The 24,926-nt window shown below is 37.2% G+C and overlaps 2 protein-coding genes across 17 annotated transcripts in view; one reads left to right on the top strand and one right to left on the bottom strand.

Annotated features, from left to right (window-relative positions):
• DNAAF6 (dynein axonemal assembly factor 6) overlaps positions 1–21,343 on the bottom strand; it is a 35,930-nt gene extending 14,587 nt beyond the window's left edge. Inside the window, exons 1-5 of one of the 3 annotated variants that reach the window (XM_070605175.1) lie at positions 21,023–21,343; positions 14,363–14,518; positions 10,708–10,780; positions 8,599–8,704; positions 5,730–5,826 (exon numbers count right to left, since the gene is read on the bottom strand). In XM_070605175.1, the coding sequence (XP_070461276.1) occupies positions 5,730–5,826; positions 8,599–8,704; positions 10,708–10,780; positions 14,363–14,515 (429 nt within the window). In that variant the 5' untranslated portion in view covers positions 14,516–14,518; positions 21,023–21,343. Of the gene's footprint in view, positions 1–5,729; positions 5,827–8,598; positions 8,705–10,707; positions 10,781–14,362; positions 14,519–19,826; positions 20,177–20,723; positions 20,867–21,022 lie in introns of those variants that run through there. The other 2 variants (XM_008509161.2, XM_070605176.1) reach the window with 2 other exon arrangements.
• Positions 2,011–24,926, top strand: part of NUP62CL (nucleoporin 62 C-terminal like) — a 113,051-nt gene continuing 90,135 nt past the window's right edge. For 4 of the 14 annotated variants that reach the window (XR_011536049.1, XM_070605173.1, XM_070605171.1 and 1 more), the window contains exon 1: positions 20,240–21,149. The gene's annotated coding sequence lies outside the window, so the exon portion shown is untranslated. Of the gene's footprint in view, positions 2,205–14,508; positions 14,545–20,218; positions 21,150–24,926 lie in introns of those variants that run through there. The other 10 variants (XR_011536048.1, XR_011536050.1, XM_070605170.1 and 7 more) reach the window with 8 other exon arrangements.

Below are 24,926 nucleotides of genomic sequence, written 5' to 3'. Positions count from 1 at the left end.
CTACCTAAAATCAGTTCTACTTTATTCCACACCTGCTGCAAAGCCAGCACTCTGTGGTAGTATACAAGTATTCTAAGCCCTGCAGAGAGCAAACACCAACTCTGAAAATCAACATCTCCAGTCCCTGTCTTTGAGTTCCCTAGAGATTTGTATTTCTAACTGCCTACTGGACACTTCCAACAAGATTTCCTTCAGGATCTTCAAATTCAATATAACCAAAACTTAATACTTTTCTCCTAGAACTTTGTCTTCTTTCTTTTGCTTTCCATACCCGATCTGCACAACACAAACAAAACCACCCTTTGCTTACTCTCATTCCAAATGTAATAGATGGTAATTGTTAAAAATATGAAAAATTCAGATGAGCAACAAAGAAAATAAAAACCATCTCTAAGACTACTATCCAGAGAGAAACCACTTTATATTCCCATACTTCGATTACTGCCATCACCATTCACCTAGTCACCCAAGCTAGAAGTCTGACTCCTGTTTCTCTCTTACATATCACATTTGACCACTTTCTGAATCCTATCAATACTACCTCCAAAATGTCTACTGAAGCCATTCTTTTCTATCCCCACTGCCACGGTTCAGGCCCTTACTTCTCTCATCTGAACAAGCACAAGTGTCTATCAACTGGTTTTCCTACCACCAGTTTCCCAAACTCACACTCATCTCCTACCACAACCTCCACCAAATTCTCCATCATAATCTGCCACTAGAGTTGTTCTGAAATATGCATCTAATCATTTAACTCACTTGCTTTATAACTTTCAGCAACTCTAATGTCCAGAAAATAAAGTCCAAATTTCATGCTGTCTTAGTCTGCTTGGGCTGCCACAACAAAATACTATAGACTAAGAAGTCTGTGCGTGCCAGACATGACAACATGGTTGGTTTCTGGTGAGACTCTCTTCCTGGCTTGTAGACGGCTGCTTTCTCACTGTGTGTTCACGTCGCAGGGGGAAAGGGTGAGCAGAGCAAGCTCTTTGGTGTCTTTTCATATAAGGGCACTAATAGCATCATGAGGGCCCCACCCTTGTGACCTCATCTAAACCTAATTACCTCCCAAAGGCTCCAATTCCAAATATCATCGCATTGGGGGTTAGGGCTTTAACATATAAGTCTTGGAGGAGCACAATTCAGTCTGTAGCACACGGTATGACTTCAAGGGCTTTTACAACTAGCTCTAAGCTGCCTCTTCTATCTTATCTTTTATTACTTCACACTAGTGCATTCTGGGGCTCCAAGAACATCATGAATAGTTCTCAAAACACATCATATGCTTTCATAGCACTCTGCCTTTGCTCATCCTTTTCATTCTTCTTAGACAGTTTTTCTACCCTGACAAGCTATTATGTCCTTCAAATGTCCAGGTCAAATGCCACCTGTATTGTGAAGTCTGCTTGGATTTCCTCTTTTTTCCACCCATATCACTTTGCACATGCTTCCATCAAATTCAAATCGCCTGGGCTCAAATTGTAGTTTGGCCTGATTCTAAATGTGTGAACTTAAGCAAGTTACTTAACTTCTTTGTGCTTCAGTAACCTCATTTGTACGGTGGCAATAATAGCACTTATTTCACAGAGTTTTGGTGTGGGCATTAATGAGTTATTATGTGCAAAGTTCTTAGAGAAATGCCTGGCACATAGTAAGCATTATATAAAGTATTTGCTATTATTATTGTATCACGTTAAGTGAAAACAATCAGGATAAAAACTTTTATTCATAGACTGTAAACGTAGGGAAAGGGCTCCACTATGGCACTCTGGCAACCTTGCACTATCATCATAGGCCACGTAAGCTACATAGGCAATGCTCGACTGCGGTCTGCCCAGGTCTTGGCAGAACATCCTGTGATCTTCCTGGAATGTGGGAAGATAAGCAGTCTTGTGAGGAGCTGCCTCACGGCTGTTTCTTATCTGTCTTTCTACCTTGTGGGAGGCTCCTTATCTTGCAGGAGGAAGCCACAAGGCAGTTTTTCATCCTACTCTCTGGTTCCTGTAAGGCACAGGACTTTCCACCTCCCTCCTCTTCGGTGCAGGCTATAAAACAGTTAGCTGCAGGCTAGAGTTGGATCTTCAGGAACACAGTGCCCCATTGCTCACGTCACCTGTCATCAGGCTCCTTTAGTTCAATGTTGTCCTGTGGGGCAAAGGGACACAGGGAGCTGACACTCTGCTGATCTTGCTTATGCTGTCTGTGTAAGTAATAAACTATATCCATTTGGGCTTATGTTTCCTTATTGGATGGATCTATGAAAATCTGTTCTGCTGCTTATGGACTGCTTGGTCTCTTGACAGTACGCTCCTTGAGAGAAGGAGAACCTTATCTATTTTGTTCAACACTGTATATTGAGTATCTGGCTTATAGTAAGTGCTCAATAAGTATTTGTTGAATTGAAAAATTACAGCAGACAAGATAAATACGTATTCAAGGATATATAGTCAAGGATAGATATCAAACCCATTACAGTGGGAACCTTGTGAGGAGGGATGGAGAAGATGAAAGAGAACATAAAAAAAAAAATAAACCAAAACCAGACAGGTGCATTCTATTCGTGAGTTTTAGAGAAAAACATACATGTATTACCTAGGAGGAAAAAACCCTCTAGCTCTCTTTTCATTCTGTCATTACTTTTTATGAGTATTTGATACCTTGTAAGCTTGACCTTATTTTCTCAACTATAATATAAAGAGGAAAGGATTGATCAGCATCTTTCAAACTGTGTTCCAAGAAGCGCCAATTTTTCTCCTAGGAGCTGCCTCATGGGTGATAGTACCCTTTTAACTAAGGAAGTGGTACTTTTATGTGTTTTATATGTTGGGCTCTCTCACAGAATTTTGTTTGAAGCAAAGGGTTGACAGCTAAAAACCAAATGAAACAATCCTGCCAACCACTGGCCTAGCTCTAGCTCTAAAATTAATGTACAGCATGATGACTACAGTTAATAATACTATATTGAATACTGAGAATTTGCTAAGAGAGTAGATTTCACATGCTCTCATCACACACACATACAAATGGTAAGTATATGAGGAGATGATATGTTAATTAGTTTGACTGTTATCATTTCAATTTGTATATGTATATCAAATCATCATGTTGTATACCTTAAATATATACAATTTTTATTAAAAAAATAAAATGCCTAAATATAGATTAAGGCAAGGGAAGTTTGGTAGCTACAAACGAGAGGGCAGAGCAGCAGGCAGAATTTGGATAATAGAGCTCTTTGGGTTGGGGTTAGAAGGAAAGAATGAAAGGTTTGCTGAAGACATTCATATTCCTAACTCAGAATTTCATTTAGGACAATCGCTTTGATTTAGGACTCATAAATCTTGCTTTCTTATTTGGAGTCTGGGGAGGATAAAGGAAAAGGTGGTCCTTGTGAATTTTTAAACCCCAAATCACTCCTTGTTCTTAAACAGATTGTATGTGCTCCTATTACCTTCCTCAGCTTAAGCAGAGGTCTTCCTCTTAAAGTCTCTACGTTGGATTGTTGCATATAGGCCAGGTCCAGGACCCAAATAGCATATTTAGCCAATTCTAAGGTGCAATTTTCCCCACATTTGAATGTTTCTGATATTGGGATGCATTGCACAATCAATGCGTACATTTAAAGGGGTAGTTTACTTATTTTTCCTTTGTTATTAAATAAATGGCACATTTACAACTTGAGGATGCTTTAGATTTGAGGAAATAAATGCCGCATTATCAACAGAAATAATAAGCTTATAAATTTGAGAAAGAAATACTCGAGATTGGTCAACAACCTCTTTAGTCTACCAGTGGGGGTTAAGCAATGATGGTGGATGTCATCATTAATATGCCTATTGGATAAAATTCAAGCTAAAAATCAGAACTTTTTTTCTTTTATGAGAGTCAGCTTACCAGTACACCACTGTCCACAATTATTCTTATTTTTGTTATAGTCACTGCTTACTCAAATAAGCCATGATATTTCACGCCTGGATACCTTTCCATGTGCTCTTACCTCTGCTTGCTTTGTGTCACCATGTACTTGGTATACGCCTCTAAATACGTACTTACCGTACTCGAACTACAATGATTTGTTAGCATCCATCTCCTTTACTGTAAATTCCTTGAGGGTAATTGTTTCTTATTTATCTCTGTATCCTTAGTACTTAGGACAGTGCCCGGTATGTAGCAGTATTCACTAAGTATTTAAAGATTGAATATATGAATAAAAAGAAAGAAGGAGGAAAAGAACAGTATACATGCAGTAAAGTGCTATGGCACCAACAAATGTTTCATTTGCTGCTGCCATTCAGTGGTGTCCATGCTTTATCCAAACCCTCTGAACTCCTGGTAGACTTACAATTGTCAACACTGAGTTTATTTATTAACAATAAAATGAGTACATTCATGTTAGTTTTGTCTCCCTAATCGATTATAAATTCATTAGAGGGAGTGATCAAGTCTTCTTTATCTATCTGTTGAGTTTTAGATAAATTCTATATTCCTATTCGGAGGTGTGATTTAATTTCCAAGATTCTTCATTTGGTATACCTTTTTTATTAAAACTAGTAGTGATTTGCATGAGAGAAATGGAAAGGCCCACAACAGTTTTATTTATTTAGGGCCTGGAATTTCTCCAGAGTTTAGAGCAATCCTCGATACTAGACATCAAAAATGTAATTTTACAGTAATTTAAAGAGAGGAATTTGAATATTACTGGTAAAACCCTGGGAGCTAATTACTTTAAGATCACTTGAAACCTTAACTCATTAGAGTTTGAAAAATCTCCTGAGGTCACTATTCCCATTATGTTAGTTGATTCAATTGAATGTCTTAGATTTTGCTAATAAGAGAAAACCTGAAGTTCATGCAAAAAAAGAGAGAGTCCATTTATCATTTGCTTAAGGAAAAAATATTAAGCATCTTCTGTGGACGCCTCAGTAGTCTATACTGTAAAATATTGAAAGAGAGGGAGGTAAACAGAGAGATGCACAGCCCCTGATCTCAAAAAATAAATTCTCAGCACCATAATTACTAGTGTATGTTGCCGGAATGAGTTGCATTCCACACTCTTGGTTAGGTCTAGACTTTTCAAGATCATTATGAAACTCAAATAAGCAAAAGTAAGGTGGTCTCATTGATACTGTTGGTATTGCCAATGTTATTAGATAGAAACAGTGGTTTGGCAAAGAATGCTCTCCAACCTGCTGTAATGTCATTCAGATAAGGGAGCCAAGTGATGTTTTAAATGTCTTTTTAGAGTCTTAAATCAGAAGTTCAGATCCAAAAATTTAAAAAACAAACCTTTTTAAATCTTTACCCCAATGTAAGCTGAATCATTAAAAGAAATACAGATAGAAGAGATAAGACAAATTCAGGGAAGGAAATATTTTATTATGATTGCCTATTAACTCATCAGATCTTAATAACCAATCAGATGGCATGCATGGGACAGAACTAGGATGAAAGAAAATTCAGTCAAATCAGATTGGGCAGTTTTAATAGGACTGGAAATAGTGCGTTATGTCATATGACTCTATTATGTTTGTAAATCTTATCCACAGGTGTAAATTTAGTTTATTTTGTACCGATTTTAAACTGTTTATCCCTTTATTCCCTTAGTACCTGAAAAATAGCGACCACCATTTCTAGAGTTTACAGCCTTGCTTATGGTATTATGTATACACACTCAGTCAATTTAACTATGTGTGGTCATATGGAAAATGGGGAGGACGGGAGACGCTTACCACTAGATCCTCACAACAAGCTGTTGAAGAATCCTTTCTTGTGAATCCTAGGAATATATCCTCAGTTCCCACCTGCTGTTTGAATGTGATCTCATACCTAAACAAAAAGCCAAGGGTATAGAGATTCAAATGAAAGAGCAATTCCCTGTCACAAACAGAAAACTAGAAACTTATGAGGAGGTGCTGTTACAAAAAAATAAAAGGACTAAATAAAGTGCTTGCAGTTTTCCAGGCATGTAGCAGAAGGTAAAGGAACAGAAGTCTAGAAACCCAGTCAAAAACACCTAAGTTGTAAAGCAGGATTTACATTGTATGTATTTCTTTTCTAAAAATAAAGCTTAACTTTTAGAGTTATACAAATAAAACAGATTGAGGGAACTTCTAATAAGATTCTAATAAGATTAAAAGTAGAAGCAAAAAGGAATGTCCTTTCCTGGAAAACAATGGCTCAGAAGAATAGTGGGCCCATAACTCAGGGTTTAATGGATAGATAGAAACCCTCCTCTGCTAAATTTAAGCCACAGAGTAGGCTTAGAAAATCCAAGTTTAGTACTGTTTCTGTCATTAACTGTGTGACCTTGGTCAAGTCACAAACTCACAGGGTCTCGGCTTCCAGATTTGTAAAATTGATCGGAAGGCGTGGGTTTGAACTAAATGATCTCTATGGCCTTTTCCACTTCTAAAATTCTACAGTAGAAACACTGGTAGTGTAGTCAGCATAGCTACACTATAGTGTTTAGAATCTAGTCCTACAGAATTCTTAGTCCAGTGAAAGATTTTCCTGGTATTTCACCTCACACATGACAATCCACAAATCTTGCCTTGCCCCCAAATTTGGGCCCCTAGGGATAGAATGGTTTATAGAAGCACCCAGCCATATGTACCCTATCTTTTTAGATGGAATGAAGTAAGCAAACATTTACAAATAGTCTTTTCCATTTAATTCTACCCTAATGAATAAAAGGTAAATCTCTGGATAGGAAGATTAAAGGACTACATTGAACTTCTGACCACTTGCAAATAGAAATGCCCAGGAATGAAAAGGGGATTTCTCTGAGGTGGAACAGGACTAATAATAAGTAGCTATTTGGTATGGCTTTTTTCTTAATAGCCTATAACATTTATCAGGTATTTACAAAGGTGAAGCCAGGTTAAAATAAAACAGAAAGGTATCGATCCATATACCCATGACTTCCAAATGGATTTGCTGAAGCTGCTGTTCTTCTCTTCGTCTCTAGATGCAATTTTCCAACTGCCTATTCTATACATTTGCCTGGATGTCCCAAAGGCAGCTCACAGTCCACACAGCCAAAACCAAACTCACCGCTTCCCTTCCACCTACATTCCCAATTGCAGTTAACGGCCTCGCTATCCACCCAGTCACTGAAGCTATCATCTTTGATGCTTTTCTCTCATTCATTATATCTAATCAAATACCAAATCCTCTCTCAAAAATCTCTCAAAGACCCTCATACTTCTCCCCGAAGCCAGTATTAGCTCAGGCCCTTATTATTTTTTATTTGGCCAGTTGTGATTCTTCTTTTGTGAACTGCCTGTTCGCATTCTTTACCCATTGGGACATTCTGAAATGTATCTGTATAAGATAGAAAATAAAGATTTAAAAAAATCTTATAAAGCAACTTTATTCATATCCTGACTGGAGTTCTTATTCATTTAAAGCTTTCATGGATGTTCTTTCCACAGAACATCAAACATCACGATAAAAAGCGAAAATTTACCAAATTTGGAGCTTGCCACATATGGATGTTTGACATTCATTAGACAAGATGACAAATGAGTGACTTAATTCTATTCTTTCATACGGATGTATAGGCACTGTACAAATGTAACCTGAGATTTACTCTCTTCATTCTTAAGATACAGAGAGAAATGTTTTAAAATTCTCTTTGATTTTTTTATGGGTTTTACGTATTTTTGACACTGTTTATTTGAAAGCTAGATACTGTTTTCCAGTTAATTATCTGCAGTCTCCCACTGCTTCTATTTTCAGAACTGACAGAAAATAGCAGCATAGGCTTTTTTTTTAAAGCATTGGACACAGTTTATAGTCAGAATTAGAAAAGTTGTCAGATCACTTGCCATAGAAGTCTTCAAGAATTTATAAAGTACATTAAAACTTAGTAAATATTGCCTTCATTTTTCAAGCTGTTCTAAAGATTCAATCAAAATTTCATTTTAAAATACATATATTTAAAGCTTAATGTATTTAGCCATTAATTTAAATTATGTACGTAAACATACTTTAAGTTCCTTAAAAATATGAGTGATTTATCAGAAGGAAAGGCTTTTTTATGATAATAATTCTAAATTTCAGATTTACAATTCCTATTAAAAAAGCTACAAAGTGAGGCTTCAATCCTGCTTGTAAAATATTCTAAACATAATCTTAAAATAACTAGTACATAAAGTAGCTAGCAAATAAATAATTGATAATTGGAGAACATAGCCTTTTACCAAAATTGTGCAACACTGAGTAATTAAAAGCATGTCTTTGACACATAAACATCGTACAATAATTTAGTTTGTATGAATGCTTGTAATTTAATGGGCTGGTTTTTTCCCACTGTTAGTTCCAGATTACACTACTAACTGACATTAAGTATAAATTTATAATGGAAATGACTGTATTTTTGTTAGATAATAACTGAAAGGAAGGTGTTATGTTTTATTATTTGTTTCTGCTCTAGAAGGAAAAAATCATCAATTACACATGCCTTCTGTGTGTCACTGTAGTTTTATCTTTTATGTGGTAGAAGTTACTTTATGAATCTTGTCAAAAATAGAATGGTATCAGATGACAGATCTAACTTAAACCCCTAAACAACATTCCTGGCTTCATTTGACTTACTCTGGTTTTTCTCTAACATCCCACATATCATCGTGCTCTGCTCCTTGTGGAACCTCTTCTGGATTCCAGATTTCTTCTTTATTTTCGTCACTGGGTTGAGGGATGACTGCGAAGAAAGGGAAGATAAAGCTGAAGCTGTTGGTTGTTTTCCCCCTTGAAATCATTCCTTTCTTCACACTCAGTTTGGAATCATTGAAGTAAATATTAGTAATCACTAGCTTGTTTTTTGGTCAAAACAAGCTAAATTACTAAGAAGTGACTTAAAATTTTTAAATCAATACACAACCAATACATTGTAGAATTATAATAATAGTTGTAGAAAATTTGGAAAAGACGTATAAACAAAAAGAAGAAAATAAAATAATCTACAATCCAACTGCCTGGAGATAATCAATGATAGTATTCTGGTGTATATCTTTCCAGTCTCTCTCTCTCTCTGTTTCTCTCTCCAAATACAAACACATACATATTATATACACACACACACACATATATAATAACACATAAACCTTTATATATAAAATATATCACATATATATGCAAAGAAATATCACATATTTTTTTCAGAACCTTAAATAGAATCATATGTAAAATATTTTTATATAAAGGAACAAATCAAACCTACAATCAATCTGATTTGGGTAGAAATATCTTATCTTGCATTGTGTTTTACTATATAAAAGCCCTTTGATACCTTTTCCATGCAAGCATGACATAATTTTTAAAAAATATTTTCAGTTACTAAAACTGAAAACAGTGAATACAGTGATCATTTTTTAACCCAGTATTTTCCTCACGTAGACATGAGCTTTAAAGAAAGTGCCTATCATTTGTCCTTTATGTAGAACTGAACATGTGCCTGGGTTTCTACATGTCATCTTTAAATGTTTGAAAGTAAATCGGCATGCAGAAAACCAGCTTACGTATTTGTTCCAACTATTGGGGCAGCAAATGGAGACCCACATTAGGTGCAGAACATCATTTTGAGTTCTTTTAAGCATCCCCAGAAATGCACCTGATTATCAGGTTTTCAATTCTGCCAATTCTTTTGAAATTATCTGCTTCTATCTGGCATGGGCTTTGTAAAGCCTAATTACAGATTTATATAACGTTTTACATATGACTCATTGTTCTCAGAATTCAGAGATTATTAGACCTACATTATCAGAAATACAGGCAGCACAGAAATACATCCAAATTTGAACTAGTCTTCTGTGGAGAGAACATCTCTTGAATTAGGCGAAGACTCTTAAGTATGTAGAGCGATAATAACTGAAATTTTAAAATCATCCCCTCAGACCTCATTTTAGCCATTATTTTAAATGTTTTTCCAGATAAAATCTTTTACAATTAGCTAAATTGATGAAGGACTTCATTTCCTTTCCCTGCTCACCCTCTGGTAACGCCGATCATGACCAAGAGGATTAGAGCATTCTATATTTGTGAAGATGTGTAAAACGTTCAACTCTGTGAAAATGTATAAGCCAAAATGTTGGGAAACATCCCAAAAATATTTCTTGGAACTGTCACTGTATAAGTCACTTTATGGGCTTTAATTTATAAGCATTTCAACGTAAGATAAAATTGTGTAGTTGTTTTATTGTGTTCTACAAAAGACTATTAGCTCATTGCGGGTAGAGACCTTTTTTATTTTGGTTTCTATCGTAGTCTCAGAGATGATCATACTGCTGGTACATAATAGGCTATCAAAAAATATTTATTCAATGACTTAATAAATGAATTCTATGAAATCGCCAGAATATAGCAGGGTAGAAGGTGAAGAAGCTAAGCATCTTAGTAACTAGACCTTCAAGAATAAAAAAGTTATTTAATCACATGTGACTTTCTTGGCTTTCCATCTCAGGAAATATACCCCCAAAATGTGAGTAATTCCAGACAAACTAATTTCCCTTACTGGAAAAATGACTTACTTGCAACAGTAGAGTAAAAACAACATCTTTATATGTAAATGGCTGTTCATCATTTCCACAATTATTTGAGCTCATCTTTAATAAGTGCTAGTGTTAGTACTACTCTCCCTATAATTTTTCTCCCAAAGAAAAGATTATGCTGATTATATTGATCAATACTCTTTGTTAAATAACTCGCCTTGGAACTCTTCTGTTTTGCTTGGTCCAATATTCCCAGGATCCATGGCTCCAATGGTAGATGGACAGGTTGACTAGGGGAAAAGAAAAACAGTCCAACATTCTGTAATTACCACTTTTATAACTTATATGACCAGTAATACTTTAAACTTGATAGCCTTTCCATCTAAAATTTCATAGAGTTTCCCAGGTTAATTATCTATCATTGCTATATAACAGAGAGACAGATGTCAAGTATTATTTTGAATTTGTCTTCCTTGTCCTTTCAAAAAGTATTTGGTTTAATAGACCCTAAGGCAGAAGTGATCTTTGATCAAACTAAATCCCCAGTTCCAGCCCAGTGAATCATGTATTCCTGGGGCTAGGGGAGTGAGCCACACTCATCTCTTTGAAGGTCAGAACCAAGGGTTAGTATAAGACACCTTTGGGTTTTGGCATTGTCTGGTCATAGTTAGATGGGTGATAGACGTATGGGAAAGTTTTACAGAAATAAAAACAAACACTAAATAGAATCTAAATATTTAAACATCGATTGACTCATTCAAAAGTCCTGATAACAGCTTTTACTTCTTTCCACTGTGGGTATGAAACACTTTCTCATCCCACCACCTCATGACACTAGCGAATTTAAACAGCAACCCTAAATTAATAGTGTCAAATACATGCTGGACCATTTCAGTCTTCATACAGGTTCAAGTTTATTTTGCCATCTTCTGCACAAGCATACATATCCCGACAGGACTGTCCCTGACTCACCAGTACAAGAACAGTTTTTCTTTTTTCAACACATATTATACCATAGTATGGTGGCAACCATTTCATTGGTCCCTCTCAGGGTTTTTTTTGATATTTTAAGAAAATCCCAATTTTTCACTAATTGTTCTTGCTGATGTCAGACTATGCAGTTCCAACTCATTGCTGTCAGTCAAAAAATTCTTACCTCCTAGGATCCTGGCAAACTAGCACCTCTAGCTCTCCTTTCTCAGACCCCTGCCCTTATCTCCCAAGACTTTAGACGTGTACAAAGTTATAATGTCCTGTTTTGACAAGAGGAATACTGTCTGGCCTTGAAACTTGAAAACTGGTGGAAAAGCTCACCTGGATTTTTATTATGCTAAACTATTCCAAAGCTATAAATAAGAAATTAATCTGTAACATCTCAACAATTTCTGAGACAGTAACTATTCCTTTCTAAAAAGGTGCTTCAAAAGTGCTATGTCTGCGTGCTAAGGCGTTACAGGCATTTTTATGTGAAAATCCCAAGACAATAGTCTGTACATTTTTTTTCCTTTTTAATCACTAACGTCATATAAACTTGTAATGCTTTTCTTAAACTATTAATCATCAGAACACTAATAGTCAATAAAGGTAAAGCATTTCTTGGTACATGAGGGCCTCTTATTCTGTTGAGTGCCTCCTTCCACTGAAAATTAAAATCTGTAGAAATAAAAACATGAACATTCCTAACAAAAATTGGTATGCTCTGCATGGACAGTGATGATTTGATCAGTATATCAGAACAGAGGGGGAGTTGCAGTTTATTAACTTAATGAAAATAGATGATTAAAAATAAAATTTTCAAATGAAAAAAGGGATCAGGATAATAAAAACATTAAAAGCCATCTGGCAATTGTTTTCTATAAGAATATGTTTCAGCCTTTACCATCAATCCACACCAATTATCTGAGCAATTTATCATTGCAATTCATGCCACTTTGTAATATGCAAGAGAGTTAGAACATCCTTGTTACAATGACTGTGAAGAGGGTGAACCTTATTTCCCACAGGTCTTATGATCCCCTTGTGAGTTTAAAAAACAACAGACATATTCTCTTTCCAATCTCCCAGATTCTTAACAATTCATGGTGGGGACAGCATAAATAAACCAATGTGTATGCAACAGTTCTAATGATGTTTTCAGAGAGTATATTTTCAAAAACCCATCATTCTTGTAATCATTCCACAGTTCCCAAGATTAATACATGTTAAAAAATGAAAAGCCATTTCTCTCCTGGAAAATTTAATAGTTCATTAGAAACATTAATTATTCTCCCACTGTTCTGATACTCCAATTCTATATCCTCTAATGATATCTGTACTGCAGTGTCTGAATGACCAATTATCTCAAAATTGCTTCTAACCCAGATATACCAAATCATACATTATTATAGTAATTTTCTTTTATAAATTGTACAGTTTGGTAAAATGATCCTAGTCTCTCTACTCTCATAAGCACTCATCTTTCCCCTAGAAACACCTCTAGATACAAATAAACATCGCCATAAATAAACGTCAAAGGGAACAGGCTTTGTAACCAGGGTAAATCCTTATCTCTGAATCTGTTCCAGTTACAAAATCCACTTCCCTTTATTCAAGATCACTGTTTCTCAAATACTTAATACACTTTTTCTATGCGACATAACCCTACCTTTCTCAGGATGTATGATTCTCTTTCAGCTAAGGTAGCAAAAGTGAGCTTACCTTCCCAAATTCATTGATACATTGCTCCTAACTTTTTCTCCTGTGTCCTGTTTGTTGTATATATTCAATGCTGTTATTAACATCCTGAGTTTTCTCTATTTGAACAAGCTGGCTCAGTTCCCCCCCTCTACAAATTTTATTTCCATTGCATGTCTTATTTGAGTCTGCCCTGTTTCACCCAAGCTCTTCCCGGAGGGTGCAAGCTCAATCCAGTGTTGATTTGAGCCACTAAATTTTCTGCCTATTCAGATTATCCTTGTTCTTCCACACTATGGCAAAAAAAGAATTTTGAGAGGAGCAAATTTATATGTATGTTCACGGGAGATGGTTTATTCATGGTAAACTGGTCATAATAATGAAAAACTTCATTTATTTAAAGCAAATCGATATATCCTGCTATAGTCTGAGATTTCTGCCCCAAATTTTGTTTGCCTTCACATAGGCAGTCTGAAAGCCAAGGTTTGTGATATCTAAAGAGTAGGAGAATGGAAAGCAGGGGTTACATAAAAGTATTTTGATTATTCTGGGAATAATTTGTGACTGTGGAGTGGCCAAAGGTCGGTCCATGGAACTCTCCTACCCAAAATGAAGCCCACCTGGCTGCTGCTGGGGTTACCTGTCCTGACCCCAAACGCTATTCAACTAATGAGATTCCACAGTTCCATCTGCGCATGTTCCCAGAAGCCAATTTTAGTAGGCTGCAGCTAGTTTGTCCCATTATTTGGTTCAAAATATTTTCTGTTCTGCCTTCATGTGTAGACAAAGAAAATTAAGGGGACTGGGTTTGGGAGGCCTAATTAATTCTGTCTAATTGAAATTACTTGTTTTATAGAACTATTGTCTAGGCTTAAAAATCCCAGCTACCACTCTTTGAAATGGTTGTCAAGCATTCTATGGCCATAAATATAAATGACAAACATTTTGAAATGTGGCTATTGCTACCATAGTTACAGAACTATTTTCCTATTCAGTGTTCAGGTAGTTTAGAAAAAATATAATTATGTTTTCTAGAAATGTACTAGAGGTTACACTTTCATGCATAATCAGCCCTGGACCTCCCGTGAATATATCAGATGACACGGCCCTGCTCACACAGCAAGGCTGGAACAAGCTGTTCAAGTACAGTTTCACAATTTAATTGAACAGAACTAATTCATCTGTAAGTATTCGATCACCTGTCCAGACTCAAAATCATCCTCTTCTTCAGGATAAAGTAGCTTAGAGAGGGCCTGGAGAGCTGAAACTGAAGAAATGGTTTCAATTTCCATATTTTCAGATCCCACATTTTCAGTTTCCATACTTTTATTTTCTGTACTTTCAGATTCCATATTCTGAGAAAGAAGACAATCAGAAAGAGGTATTTTAGTTTCCTATTTCATTTAAGACGAAGATTTTTTTCAATTGTCATAGCTCCCTTCTTTCCCTGGGTCACTCCATTACCTCTTATTCTTTCTTGAAAATCCTTGTACACGTCTTCAGATATATGTATTTGCTGGCTCACAGAGCTGGGGCAGCAAGTAAACTCAAGTATTCAGATTGCTTTACCAAAACTTCATGCTCAATCTAACAAGCAATTATTGAGCACCCACTATAGTGGTTCCCAGGTTTTAGTGTGCTTAAGAATCACCTGGGCAGTTAGCTAAAAACACAGATTCTTAAGCACTGCCTCTAGAGAAAGTGTATGTCGGTGTCGTGTAGAATGCACATCATTATTCGGAAACATCATTTTGTAGACTACCTTTTCATCTGACTCATGTATGCTATCTAGGGTGTACATTCCCTTTAGTGAACTGAATAGGCTGTTTGCCGAGGGGTATGTCTCAAGGAACGTTACTCATTTCACATTTTTCCCTCAGGCAGGCCTGTACATTCTGCTTTATTTAAATTCCTAATTAACCCTTGATGATGCCTAGCATATTGCCATTTGAGAACTCTAATATATTGGTTTGTTGACTTTAGTGAAAGTTCATACAAAATAAATTAATTGTTTTTCTGATTATAATACTGATACTATATATGTCTATTGTGGAAATTTTATGAAATAATACATCAAAAGTATAAATAATAAAATCACAACAACCAGACATCAGTCTTTTAAATAATCTCTACAGTTATATTTGGAGTAGAAATTCAGGATCTTTGAAAATCTTGGAAGTGTCAGACTCAAATGAATAACCTGAATAAAGATTGTAGAAGTAAGCCTATTATTAGTGATTTGGGCATAAATATAATAGGAATCTTTTCTACATTTCTGCTGATATTTTTAAAACATTTTATAAAATTAATTCACAGGAGACATTTCTTTAGTGCTTTTATAAAATTATCCACTAAAATTTTTGCATTGTGCCTAGAACAGTAATGCAAAGGGCTTCTCAAATGTGTGCTGGGACAATCTACCTGTCAAAATCAATCTGCATGCAGCTGGTGTTTTACAAACCTTCTGTTTTACCATTATTTTGACTTTCTTTTTTAAATGGGAAACTGATCTTAATGCTTATTAGAGAGGTCACAGTTCTGAAACAAATGTTAAATTGCCTGGTACATTTAGCATAGAGGCAGTATATCACAGTGGTTAAGAGTAATGCTTATCTTACTTATCTATAAAATGGGAATAATAACAGTGCTACCTTATAGGGTTGTTACAAGGATTAAGTAGTTTAATACGTGTAAAAGTACTTGGAATAGTGTCTGGCACATAAGAAGTACTCAATATATGTTAGCTATTATTGGTCCTCTAAAATTGTGTTTTGCTGGGCATGAATATCACGTCTAATGATGATGTCAAAAAAGTTAATGATAAAACTCATTACATTGGAAACTCATCAAACTGGAAAAGGTGAAATAAGAGGTGATAAAACAATCTTCTCTCACAGTATGGTCTGGGAGCCTACTCTGGAAATGAATAATTGACACATACTAAATTAAACAAAGAGGCTCCTGTTTATATTTTAAAAGTCCTGGTTGATTATGTGTTCATTAAATATTTACTTAACATTAAAAGCAAAAAGTTTATTGAAACATTTTCTACCTTTGACAACGAAAGGGGAAAATGGATCCAGATATCAGATGCAGTGATATAATTAGTATTTTGAGTTGAGATTGTACGAACAATGAGACTTAAAAAATATATATAGCAGAAATTGTTCTATTATTCCAGCATGACCTACCTTATAAAATTGTTGTGATGGGCTTATTACGCAACATAGGTGAAAGAGTTTGCTAAAATATGAAAAGCTATATAAAAATATCATTATTAGCTGGCACATAGTACCAGCACCCACAAATACTTGATGATGAGGCTTGTGAGAGCTCAATGGTGAGTTGATGAGAGGGGAATAAATGGGAACCAGTAGAGCTAACCCAGAGGAAGGGTACTCCAAAGTCCCAGATCAGTGTCTGATGTAGCAATCAGAACTGCTATTCACGCATTCTCATCTGCTTGGCAGGGCCATAGCAGTGGGAGTTTTGGGACATGAGCAGTGTTTCAGGGAAGAAAGGTTGAATACTCGTGGTTACGGGGAGGCTTATTTAGGGTGAAGTAGGACCCTGGTCCACAGGCAGGGGGATAGGAGGCAGGGTCCAGCTCTTGGGGACTATGAGGGAGTTGGAAGCTAGATGAAGGTTCAGAATAGGACAGGACTTAATGTCACAGCTGGAAAGGAGAAAACAAACCAGGCACTGCCTCAGAGGCTTTCTCATGTCACCTGGGCAGCCACAGTGGAGGTGATGAAGGAAGGCTTTGGTTCAGTGGGTACACTGAATACTGGATTTAGAGAAAGCAGATTAATTCTAAATCCCCGCCAGCTGGGAAGGAGCTCTGGCCTCGTTTTAATTTGGTGAGAAGCAGGGCAATGTGAGCAGTGGGATGCTATACCTGTAGGCTGAACATCTTCAATAACTGGAACCGGCGTGTAGTCAGCAGCTGATGAATACTGAATGAAGCATGATTAAATTCATACGAAGGTTGTATTTCAAAGTAGTCACCTTGGAAGGTTATACACTGATGTAAATTGTGCTATCAATGCTCAAAATATTTTGGAATTGCCTTCATATGAATCACCAAGAAAATAGGTATCTTTATGATATCACTCAGTTTGATTACACATCAGATTTGTCTCCAAGTGATTTCTAGATACATCTAGATATCACATCTACTTTCAAAATATGAAGATTTGCTACTTTGAGGATATTTAAAAGAATATGTTACAGCCCAAGGCAATTCTAAAAGAGTAATTTCAAAAGTAATTTGAGCAATAACAACAGCATGAGAATAAGTGGATAGCCTCCCAAAGTGACTGCTTTGAAGGAGATGCCACTCCTTGGGATGTATATGTTTGAGTGTATTTGTTAAACAAATCATTCACAATCGTTTATAGTAACACTCTGTAATTTTGAAGCATATTAAAAATTGGACTTCTTAAATTCCAAATTATGACGGCACAAAATGGCATAGATTCACACTTAGCTAAACTGGAGTAGAAATATAATAATAAAATTGGCTCTTTAGCAAAAATAACTTTTACCATATCAATTGTAACAATAATCTGTAAACACAAAATAATAAATCATGACAAGTTTAATTTGAGAAACAAAAGCATCGCCAATACTTTGTGAATAATTAACTAAATAGTTCAAAGTATCAAAAAACTATGATATGAATTTTTGGAAAAAATATTCTAAATTCAAAGGAAATTAAGATTCTACCAGCATTTTTAGAAGTCTAATAAAACAAGAATAATTTATTAAACTTTATTAAAAACATTAAAGTTCCTTTGACACAAACAGATCACATTGGAAAAACTAAAGCAAGATGCCTTTTTCTGAACTGTGCAGTGTTATTATTTGTAGGGCTATCTTTTATTTGTAAATTTGATATACATTAAGTTCATCTTGAGCCTTGCAATCAAGGTCCTTCCGGATATAACCACAACCTAATTTTCTGCCCTTCCCTCCTATTGTTCTCCTACTGTTATCTGCATTCTGTTAAAAACTGAACTGCTTATTAAACATACCCTATAATCTATTGCCTTTGTACCTTGGAATGTATTCTTCCTTTTGCCTAGACTACTTCAGTGTAGTGATCAAAAGAAAAAAGATTCTGGAGCACACTGCCTATGTTTGCATCTGGCACTGACACTTAAAGAAGCCAAGAATAAATTTAAACTAAGGAAAATTTTAAGTAGGAGTTTCATTAAAAACAAAATCTATTGCTAAATCTTTTATTTGAGATTTGATTATTTAGAAAATAAATTTTTTAGGCCATTTTTTTTTCTTGCTCTCCCTCTCCTTTGCTAGATCAATTCCAGTGGCAGTATTTTCCAGACAGAGACTTTGATTTTCCCACATCAACCTGAGCCTTTAGACCTTCACAGGTAGAGCAGTGATTGGGGAATCTTTCTTGGTACCAGCGACAATGAGCTAAAGAGGCAGATGCTTCAGACCCAGCTCATTACGAAAACATTGGAGCCAGTTAGGGACTAAACAAGTTCAACCAGGATGGCTCCAGACCCATGGTTCTGAGCAATATTAGTTACGTGAGATTAAGTCAGCCTCTGGGTTGTGAGGGTTTCCTATTTTATTTGCCTCTATCCACGGTGTCAATTGGGATGGTTCTTTGACTTGAATTAATTGGAGATAAGTCTAGGTTAAATTAACGAAAACTTTGAATTACAGACTATTAAAAAAGAAGACATCTTATTAATTAAAATATATATAGTAAATAAAATCAGGGTAATAAAGAATCACCAAATAGTATCCTTTGGGAACTTGTGTAATAGGTAAACACATATCCCTCTGCAAAGTATTGCCTGTTTATAGCTGGATGATTTCAAAGTATTCAAGATCCATTTACTCTCAAATAAATTTGGCATTTCTTCTTCAACTTTATTTACATAATACCTTATTTAGCAATTCTTGCATTACAATTCTTGTGAAAACACCAAAATAAACATCATCTCTGCCTATGTCAGAATTAAGTTACACTGGCTAATTTCTTGTAACATTTTTGACAACTATACACATCTATGATTCTTGCCCATTAAAAATAATTCATTTTGATTTTGTTTTACAATACCAGGAATGATTTCCTCTTTTAGGTCTCTTTCACTGTGATCAAATGTACTGTCATAAGTAACTATGGGGGCTTAGTTTTTGTTACAAATTTAAATTATATTTAATGGAAGATGGTTTTTGAAAGTGCCTGGAATTTTTCATAAACCTATAGCCAAGAAATGAGCCTCTTTTGATTTAATATTTCCCCTATTCTTTTTTTTTTTTAAAGATTGGCACCTGAGCTAACATCTGTTGCCAATCTTCTTTTTTTTCTTCTTCTCCCCAAAGCCCCTTAGTACATAGTTGTATATTCTGGTTGTGAGTGCCTCTGGTTGTGGCATGTGGGATGCCACCTCAGCATCGCTGGACAAGCGGTGCCATGTCGGCGCCCAGGATCCAAATTGGAGAAAGCCCGGGCCGCTGAAGCCCAGCGCGCCAACTTAACCACTCCGCCACGGGCCGGCCCCTATTATTCTTTCTTTTAGCCAATCTTAATACACTTGTCAACGATTTTTTCCTGTTTCCCTGTCTCATTCTCATATTCTACCTCTACGTAAAAAGGAGTTGAGACGAGTTTTCCTTCAGTACCTTGGAATTTTCTCCCCAACAGACCTGTTTTCTTCATTTCTTTAGGAAACAGTCTTTGTTCTGAATCCTTATCTCAACAGGAAGCTCTCAGGAGAAATGACCCCAACTCTCTGGTCAAACTTAGTTCTCTCCTCACTCAGATTTCATTTTTCGACACAGCTCCTCACCTTTTGACAGGTACAGTCCAACGACATATAACACTTACTCTCCCAATCAACCCCTGGTGAGTCGCAGGTTTGTTAGGTACAAGCAGTCTAAGTACACGCTCCACCCCTGGAAAGGTGGTCTCACTGCTTCTCACTCCTCAAGGGATCTGACCAGCGCACGCAGGACGCCAGAACCGTCGGGTCAGAGGGGTCACGTTCTTGCACACCGGAAGTTGGTGTAACGGTGAGCATGGGCCAGTTTTTTCAGTCAGAACAGCATTATACTCCCCCCAAAATATATCCCAACCAAGGCATGCTAGTCCGCGATAAATCATACCCGTACATGTAAAACAGAAGGGACAGTGGCTGCTCCAACTATATATATAAGGATATAGCTATAAGGAAACAGTTTTCACTCTCAAATTAGTGTTACAACCATAACTGTGTGTACGAGTCGAGAGAAAGGCGTTGGGAAACCTTCACATGTTCATTTCGGCCTCCTGACATTCGGCCAGCAACCATCCCCTGTATGGTAAAACTGCCCCATCTCTTATATCCTGACAGTCTGAGTTTGTCAAAGCTGCGTCCTGCTTAGAGTGACTACGGCAGGGGAAATTAAGGAACCGGTCACTTCTCTCTCAGGGTTGGCTCTCAGAGTTCTAAGTACCTGTAGAGTTCTCCCTACTTTCTGTGATAGCCGCGGCATCTGGGGACCCCTTTTGTCCCCCTCCTAAGGTTCGAATTTCCTCACCTGGGTCAATTTTCTCGTCGCTCACTAGGCTCCGAAAATAGACTGTGGAGAGCTCCGCGTCTCTCCGTTGCCTGGGGAACAACTTAGTCTCCCTCCCCTGCTCCCCGCACCCACCACCTGCCGGGTTCCCGCTCGACTTTCCTGGCCAGTCATAGAAGAGTCTCCTTTGAAACAGCACAGAATCAACCAATCAGAGCGCGGGCCAGTCGGGGTCACTGGCTGCTCTTTCCAGTTAACTAGGTCGACCCCCTTTTAAGCCCTGGTCTCATTTAGTGTCACTCCAGCTGGAATCTACCCACCGTGGAGGACGGTTTTTTCCGGCCCAGGTAGGCTCCGGTCCGCCTCTCTGGCCGATAGGCAGTCGCTGAGGCCTGCCGCTTTACTTTGGAGTCCCGACAGCGAGCGGCGGCGGCGGCTGCCACCAAGGTAAGTTTGCCGGTTTGCGTTTGTCCGGGTCCTCAGCAGGCTCGCTCAGCATTACACTCTTCCTGCATGTGAATTCCAGATCGGAAGACTCGTTCTCCCGCCGATCGGGAGCAGCGGGGGCGGAAGAGTAGGCTCCGTGGCCCGGGGGTTGAGAAGGTTTTGCAGCAGCTCTGCACGCCCCCTCCCCGCCCCGCGACAGAGACACGTGTTGTGGTTCCGTCCCGGCTAAGCGATTGTGTGTGTGTGTGTGTAGGGTAGGATCGCGCTTTTTTTTCCTTTGCTGTGGGTAAGGCTTCTGGGTCCAGAGCCCCAGGGGGAGCACTCCTTCGGCCGGCACCCGGATCCTGTGAGGTACCGGCCGGAGCTACTTGTCGCTGCCGCTGCTGGAGCATCGAGGGACCCGGTGCCCAGCTTTTCCTGCCTTGGAGTGCAGAAAAGCAGGCGCGCTGGCAATCTGAGTGTCTTCATTTCACCTAGAGATATAGTTGTGACCTTAGTTTCCCGTGAATTCCGTGGTTTGGTTTTAAATAAAGGGTGAAAAAAGGGATTGCTTAAAAGTATTTGGAATATTTGGACTGATTAGCTGTGTTCCATAGTGGGGCCCTGCATCCATTGTTTGAAAGTTGTAAGCAAAGAGAGAAGATGGTTTTAATGGATAATTACTTTTGGTTATCCAGGGATTGGAATTCGACTATGAATTAACTAAACTGCCTTCCTTCTTTCTGCTATCATGTTTTCCTAGCTTCCACCACGTCTGGTGAAGGGGTTAGTGAAGCTTCAGTTATTTGTCCATTCTACTTATTACCTACAGTAAACAAAATTGGAGGTACAATATTTAAGCTATTGGCTAGAGTAGACTTATTGGCTTTTTGGCCAAATTGCCTATACCATAATTAGATGGTAGATGATCAGAATTTAAGTGTCTTAGATTTTGTTTTTTCTCTAGATACGTGTGGAGCTTAAGTTATACATGCTATGCTGTCTCCTTCTTGCTTGCTTTTTTTGTTTCTGTTCTGCTTCATTGTGCATTATTCTAAGTCCTTAATGCCTAGCTAGTTCTTTTTGGACCTTTTGGCTATGACTCATAGTAAGAAATAAACTTTATGTAGTGACCCAGTACATACGTACACAATATACAATTGACAATCATTTTGCAGAACCCATACTTATTACATGCAATTTACTCTGATACTTTTCCGTTACATTTTTTAAGATATAGACTACAACCTACTAATGAATTGTCATTCAGAGTTTGAAAAACACTCGTCTTAGACCTTTTGTTTTCAAACGCGCGCGCGCGCGCGCGCGCGCGCGTGTGTGTGTGTGTGTGTGTGTGTGTTTAGGAATCACTAAGGATAATTATTACAAATGCGGATTTCCCTGGCTTACTCCAGGAACCGGTTCTGTGAGTCTGTGGTGCGCCTCTCCCGGAAGTGGTTCATATAGCGTATATGAAGTGTTTGGTATGTTGCCAGATGCACAGGTATTCAAGAAATAATAGTTTTCTTCTTGGGCAACAAATGCTATTTATCTTTAGGGATATAATTGCCTCTTCAAGCTTTGGCCTGCCCCTTGTGAGGTGGAATCCAATGCTAAGCACTGTTTTCCCCAGGGTTGAGGAGGTAGGAAGATAGGGGATGGGTCCTGGATCTGAGATGAATCTTGAGTCACTTGACTTCCATGGAGAATTTGGAAATACAGAAACTTAGGAGTTGAGGAACACAAAAATAAGAGAGGTTCAGCGACTTGCCCAGGGTCATGTTGTCAGTGAATGGATCTCAGAGATAGAACTCGCTTGATTAAGCCTAATATTCTTGTCCATTCTGCCTCGACAGCAGGTCAGATGTGGAGGCTGAAGTTGAAACAGAAAGAGAGCTTCCCTGACGTGCCTGTCCCAGAAGCAGAGGCAACAGAATTTCTGGTTTTTGGCTGCTAGTTTGGTTTTAAATTAATGAAATTTGAGAGATCTAAAAGATAAAAACTACACCTAAAAGTTACTGTGGATTATAGCTGTGAAAAGGGGATATAGTTTAGCTAATTCTTTTATAGTACATAGATAAACCATTTTAAAACACTAAATAATTTATTAAACCAGCATTAAAAGAAATTAAAGATGAAAAATTTTCCTCAATTCTGCTACGAAAATATAACACATTTCTGTTCTCCTTCCATTTTATCTATATGTACCCATATTTCTACACAATCTTAATCTTTGTTTTTACAGTTTTTTTTCCCTTTTTCTCCCCAAAGGCCCCCAGTACATAGTTGTATATTCTTCGTTGTGGGTCCTTCTAGTTGTGGTGTGTGGGACGTTGCCTCAGCGTGGTTTGATGAACAGTGCCATGTCTGTGCCCAGGATTTGAACCAACGAAACACTGGGCCGCCTGCAGCAGAGCGCGCGAACTTAACCACTTGGCCACAGGGCCAGCCCCTGTTTTTACAGTTTTTTGTTTATTTAATACTGTTCTGGGATTTTTTCTATGTTGTTGATAGTCTTCATATTTTTCATTATTAATAGCAGCCTAATATTACATAGAGTGAGATGGCCAGAATTTATTCAGCCTAACTAAAACAACCACAGAAGATTTATTTCCAGTTCTTCCATGTTATCAATAACACTGTAAAGTCTTGGTTATTTCAAATCATTTATACAAGTTTTATTTTCTACAACACTCAATAGGAAACCTAATAGGAAGGCCAGGGATCTGGACCTGAGCTGCAAGTTTTTGTCTTCCTTGGATGTATGGATTTGCCCATCTAGGTTTGTGTGCTAGGGCAGTGGTGATCAACCATGATAGCTGTTATACATATGAGTTAGGTTGAATGTATTTTTTTTTTTTTTTTTTTTTTGCTGAGGAAGGTTCACCTTTAGCTAACATCCGCTGCCAATCTCCCTCTTTTTGTATGTGAGCCACCACCACGGCATGGCCACTGATGGACAAGTGGTATAGGTCCACACCCGGGAACAGAACACAGGCTGCTGAAGCAGAGCGTGCCAAACTTAACCACTAGCTCACCAGGGCTGGCCCTGAATGTATTTTTTCAACTACTAGATATAGATGTTTTCAAAATGATTTGCTTTAAAGAATATATGAATCATGGCAGATTCAAGTGCCATAATAATACTCATGCCCATTAGCTTTCTTTATGAATATCTTTTGCAAAGATTATATGAGTGTGTGTTCATTTGTAATTTAAAAATTTTATATAAAGGAACTGATTAGGTTGACTGGGAGAATAAAAGCTATAAAATATGAACTAATCCCTCTTTTTAAAATTAGAAAATATTTCAAACAGAAAAGTGCAGAGACTGTTATACACCATCATCTGTACAACTACCAAAGATTTAACAATGGTTAATATTTTGCCATATTTTCTTTAGATATGATTATTTAAAGAACTAAAACACTACAGTTATCTCTTTGTTTCCCTTCCCAGTCTCATTTCCTTCCCATTCCAGAGATAACTGTTCTTCTGAAGTTGTTATATATTTTTCCAATCTATGTTTTTAAGTGCACTCAAATGTAGGTGGCTGTACATGACTTAAATAATGTTGTTTTGTATGTCCTTTAACATTTACATAAATGATATATTGTACTTACTCTTCTGCAACTTTTTTGGTCAATAATATGTTTTTGAAATTTATCCATATTGATAAATGTAGATAAAGTTAGTGATTTTTTTATTGCTGTAAAGTATTCCATCATATAACTATACCAGTTTAAAAAATCTCCATGCCTCTATTGTTGTTGGACATTAGGTTGTTTCACATCTACA

This window comes from Equus przewalskii, chromosome X (genome assembly GCF_037783145.1).
Source record: "Equus przewalskii isolate Varuska chromosome X, EquPr2, whole genome shotgun sequence".
NCBI classification, from domain to species: Eukaryota; Metazoa; Chordata; class Mammalia; order Perissodactyla; family Equidae; genus Equus; species Equus przewalskii.
The sequence above is the reverse complement of the archived record's forward strand: the minus strand, read 5'-3'. Positions and strand labels throughout refer to the sequence as shown.